At 32.8% G+C, this 4,852-nt stretch overlaps 1 protein-coding gene across 1 annotated transcript; it reads left to right on the top strand.

Moving 5' to 3' along the window:
• The first annotated feature begins 638 nt into the window (after window positions 1-638).
• Window positions 639-4,528, top strand: LOC123540777 (uncharacterized). The gene is made up of 4 exons (XM_045326050.2): window positions 639-794; window positions 2,069-2,256; window positions 3,211-3,342; window positions 3,858-4,528. Exons 2-4 carry the CDS (start codon window positions 2,092-2,094, stop codon window positions 3,951-3,953), a joined length of 393 nt encoding a protein of 130 aa, XP_045181985.1. The 5' UTR covers window positions 639-794; window positions 2,069-2,091; the 3' UTR covers window positions 3,954-4,528.
• The last annotated feature ends 324 nt before the right edge of the window (window positions 4,529-4,852 follow it).

Raw genomic sequence — 4,852 nt, 5'->3', positions numbered from 1 at the left:
ATATTAAATATTTTAGTGTAACAGTCACATTTTTCATTGTCAACATTTAATACTGGCTTCTGTTTAAAGATGTAAATGTTTGTATGTTAATCTATGATTTATAATGCTCGAATATCCAAGATATCCGTAGACATCGTATCGCATGCAGTGGCATGAAATTATCGTGCGAAATTTACAAAATATAGAATTAGGGGTATTCAGTTCATTTGGATAATTTACTGTTAACTCAACTGCAGGAGTGTAGTTTCTTCCAACTTCTTTCAAAAATATAATTGGACCTTTGTTTTAATATGGTGTAATTTTAAGATCACCAATATCTGGTTTTCCAAGCTTTATCCCGGGGAACATTTGATTTCGTACAACATATATTTTAGACTTATTTTCATTATACTCTTTCACTCAGTACTGATCATGATGCCTTTACTTTTGCAGAGATGGCTATTTAAAAATCTACACTAACTATAATAAATATAGCATGACTTTATTGTAGAAACGACGTTAGTAAATACTGTTATCAATCAACTGATCAGTATTTGCAAAATCACGACATCAATTAAATTTAACCCTGCTCCATTGAAATATATCTATTTTTACAATGCGGTTTCAAATAACTGTGTAGCGTACAATTGTAATCAATTAAAGTAATTTGAGGATAAAGTTACAAGCGCATGCTTTTGGCTTAATTTGAAACATACTAAGGTTCGACATACGATGATATATATTTTTAACCTACTGACGTAAACTTACAAAAATGAGGACGTTCGGCGGAGGCGCCATGACACTTTCTGAAAAAGGTAAATTCTTATATTTTTCTCTAAATGTTGATATGAGATACGAGTCATTTTAAAAGATTTTATATAAAGTAATAACATTTTATCAAACTAGATAATGATTATGGTTTGTAAACTGTTTGATACTCAGAGGTATACTGTACATATAGTTATGAATGAGTGTTCCATTACTGAGAACAAAACATGTCGATCTGGATATTCCGGCTGTATCACACAGGTGTCAAGATGAAGTCATCATGTTTATGGTTCTGTTTAATGCAGTAATCACATCTATAATGACATATCCAGAATTAGAGAAAAGCCTTTATTGTGTTTCTATTGCCTGAAGCTATTTTGAACATATTTCATAAATAAATAAATAAATAAATAAATAAATAAATTACTGACGGAGACATTACCATGTAGGGTTACATGATATATGATAATGTATATCATTTTATGTACCGTACTGAATTTTCTATGATTTGGTACTTGAAACTTGAAAAAAATAAGAAATATTTAATATTATTTATAAACAGTTTTTCTTTTAGTAAATATTTTATGCCCCCACCCCAACCTTGGGTTGGCGTATAGTAATTGCAGCGTCCGTCCGTCCGTTCTTCCGTTCGTTTGACTCGATTTCGTGTCCAGTCTGTAAGTTTGTCATTACTGAATGGATTTCGAAAACACTTGGCACAATGATCAGTATGATATTAAAATGTGTCGCAGGCAATAACCATAAATCTATCTGTCTTATCTTTTGAATTAGTTCCCTTTATTGAATGCGCATAACTTTGTCGTTCACGGATAAATTTCGAAATAAAATTTGAACAGCATGATATGACGATGTGCCGCATGAAAGAACCTTATAATCCTTCCCTGATACTTTTTGAATTATTTCTGTAACGTTATCATTCAATGATGGATTAAAAAGAACCCGGTACCAACAACCAACATGATATTGTGATGCGTCTTGTGCAAGAACTATAACTCTGTCCTTCTTTTTGAGTTATCGCCTCTTATTGAGTGTTCATGTCAAGGTCATAACTCTAAAACTAGTGTAGGGAATGTATGCAAATTAAACACAATAACAGAGAACACAGAGGAAGTGCAATGTCAAAATGGTGGTATATATGGATCTGTAATTTCCATTATGTTCTATGATGAAAACTGTTTTTCAGAAAGCATTACAGAGTGTTACTTGTGGTACCCATACACCATTTTATGATAAAAAAAGAACACTTAAATCGCTAAAGCATATTCAACGCAAACATTGTGAACATATCTTTTTCTTTCAGTATGATCAAAGTCCATTGCGGTAATGAGCAGAACTACTCAAGAAAATAAGCCCAATAATGGTCTTTTTGGAGAATTTAAAGACCCATTCAAGTCAAAACCTTATGTCGATCCCCTTAAAAGGGATAAGAACACGTATAAGGATCCATTAAACGTTCAAGATGGAGAATACAGCGACCCTGTTAAATCAGTAAGTGTCTTGTAGATCAGATCTTGTCTTGATTTAAAATTTCTCGTCGTCATAATGGGGAACAATTGTATCTGCTTCTTCACTTTTGTACATTTAATTTAATTTAAGTCATTTACAAAAGTGTTCGCTTATTTTGAAGTAAACGACAGTTGATCGTTATATTTTAGGTTGAAACTGCGAAGCGGTCAATCTATTACAGCTGCAAGAATTCAATAATGACAGTTTTCGCTGAAGCAGATTAATCCACCGTTCTATTTCCGCACTACTTTTATTATTAATTATTTACAAGTATACCGAGGATTATCTCTCTGCATGGTTAACAATTGTTTTAGTGCACATGATAAATGAAAATATATCAAATTATACATCCTTGCAAAGCTCAGATCTCAAGCTTTTAATGGTGTGTATCTTTAGAAAATCATAGGAGGAAGTACGACACATTGGCAGCTTAAAAATAGCATTTTCTATAGATTTTAGCGTTAAAGTAACGTTTTATCTTTCATACTGTTAACTGTTTTAAAAATGTTAATTTGAATAAAAAGGACATGGATCTAATATTTCTATTATCTATCTTCTCTTTGCGAATATTTGTGTTTTTAATGAAACAGACACTGTATTTCTCATTGGTATCATTAAAGTAAATTTTAATTAAGCCGATGAAGGGTTGGTTGCCTTGCCCAGCCCGTCAGCGTTTGTTTCAAAGCAATTGACGGTTTTAGCCAGAGCAGAATTCCTAGTATAATGTAACATGAGTGCAATTGGTTTGAATGTTATACTGTTTCAATGAAGTTGAGTGTTTTGTTGCACATCAAATGCAGGTTTCAACCTTTCTCTGCTGTCCGCGCTTTGATTAAATAAGCTCCTGCAGAAAAGGTACGCTCCTCAACAACCATAGATGGCGTTAATGATAAAACCCAATGTTTCGTTTGATAATATCTTGACAATATCTTGCAGGTAAAAGTGAAACTGCCAGAATACCGGCCATACGATAGCTATCACGAGTACGAAATGCCAGATATCGATCCTCTAACAGGGAAACCAAGACGAAGACGAGCACAAAGGACAAAGAAACAAGAAGAACCCAAAGTAATTGACGATCTTTATTTACTACGATTTGTTTGAAGGCAATTTACACAAGTAAAAATATGATGTATACCTTGTATGGTAAGAACTGTAATGGTTTTAGTTTGATACTGTCAATATTGAGCATTGAAATCTAGCCTGAAGTCGACACTTTAGTTAATCATACATTATATGCCTAGCACTACGTTTATAGCGCAGATGTACAACGGTTTTATCATTTTTGATGTCTAGAATATTTCCTTTTCAATATTTACTCTAGGTTCGCAGTGTCTGATATTTTTAATCGACTTAATTTCAGAGATATTTCTGTTTCGGTTATCAAGACATTTGCTGCCTTTTTAAGCTTTTTTTTTTTAAATTCATCTAAACTTTGATATGAATAGTACGTAACACTCATTCAATCATTAAAATTACAGTTAAGTATTTCAGCCCGATGACATATAAATATTTTCACCAATCTGCTTACATCTGAGAGTTAACATAGCATTATTAATAGATTTTTACATTTTCATTTTCAGACAGCAAAACAACCATTACTCTTTCCTCCACAACTAGGTAGCAGTGTCGGCAGCATGAAGCGGACACTGATGCTCCAAGAGAACCTCAACGTTTAAATCATTTGTCTTGATTCTCACAATGTGCATAGCTGCTTATGGTCTGTTCCGGCAAATTGTCGCGTATTTGTCAAAAGTCTGTTTTTTAAAAACAATGAAAACGTATAACTGTGCAAATAAACGTAAACAATGTTTTTTATTCGACATTTGTCTTTTGTAAAACTGAGTTAAACATTTTTTTAAGGCATATAATTATCATAGTGTGGCTACATTTACTAGTGTATATACGAAGTTTGATTTGTAGCTTATAGAAAAAATGTGTATGGATACATTCGAATGACAAAGAATTAATTTCACAAAACAAATCGCAATGAACAAATAGCAAAATGCCAAATAGTTTTCGCAGTCATTAAAACTTTGTAGGATATCTAACGCAACGATTTGCACTTTATCAAATCTTACATTTTGTATCATTCAAAAACCAGTTTTACTTCTTAACCTAAATATTTATCAGTATAACACTTCTATTCTCATTTGATATTTTCATTTTATCATTAAATACATATGTAATTATAGTTAGCAACGAAAGTGGTGCTGTTTTTGTTGGCATTATGATGATTAAACAATCATACATTTTTTCTCTCCGCGTTTTCCTTTCAACCAGCTGAAAAAAGCAATGGGCCAGTATTGTTTGATTTTATTGAAGGCCGATTGTACTGAAGACAAACATCAAATGAAATGAATAATGCTCATGATGCTGCAATTTATTACATGCTATTAGATGAAATACGTGAACACATCAGTGAAATAAAAGTGAGATATCACTGAAGAACTATAAGGATCTTACATGCCTGCCTGTGTAAGACGGGGTTTTCCCTACCCGAGTGACAGTGTGGAATGAAAAACCAAGCGTTAGCGAGGTTTTTTATCCATGCTGTCCCGAGGGTTGGGAAAACAGC

Source organism: Mercenaria mercenaria, chromosome 16 (genome assembly GCF_021730395.1).
Source record: "Mercenaria mercenaria strain notata chromosome 16, MADL_Memer_1, whole genome shotgun sequence".
Classification (NCBI taxonomy): domain Eukaryota; kingdom Metazoa; phylum Mollusca; class Bivalvia; order Venerida; family Veneridae; genus Mercenaria; species Mercenaria mercenaria.
The sequence above is the reverse complement of the archived record's forward strand: the minus strand, read 5'-3'. Positions and strand labels throughout refer to the sequence as shown.

What these genes read in the sequence shown, in the direction of transcription:
- LOC123540777 (XM_045326050.2), top strand. Translation starts at nt 2,092, where the DNA reads ATGAGCAGAACTACTCAAGAAAATAAGCCCAATAATGGTCTTTTTGGA. An exon ending in ACAGCGACCCTGTTAAATCA is followed by an intron (nt 2,257 to 3,210) that starts GTAAGTGTCTTG and finishes AATATCTTGCAG; the next exon opens with GTAAAAGTGAAACTGCCAGA. An exon ending in AGAAACAAGAAGAACCCAAA is followed by an intron (nt 3,343 to 3,857) that starts GTAATTGACGAT and finishes TTTCATTTTCAG; the next exon opens with ACAGCAAAACAACCATTACT.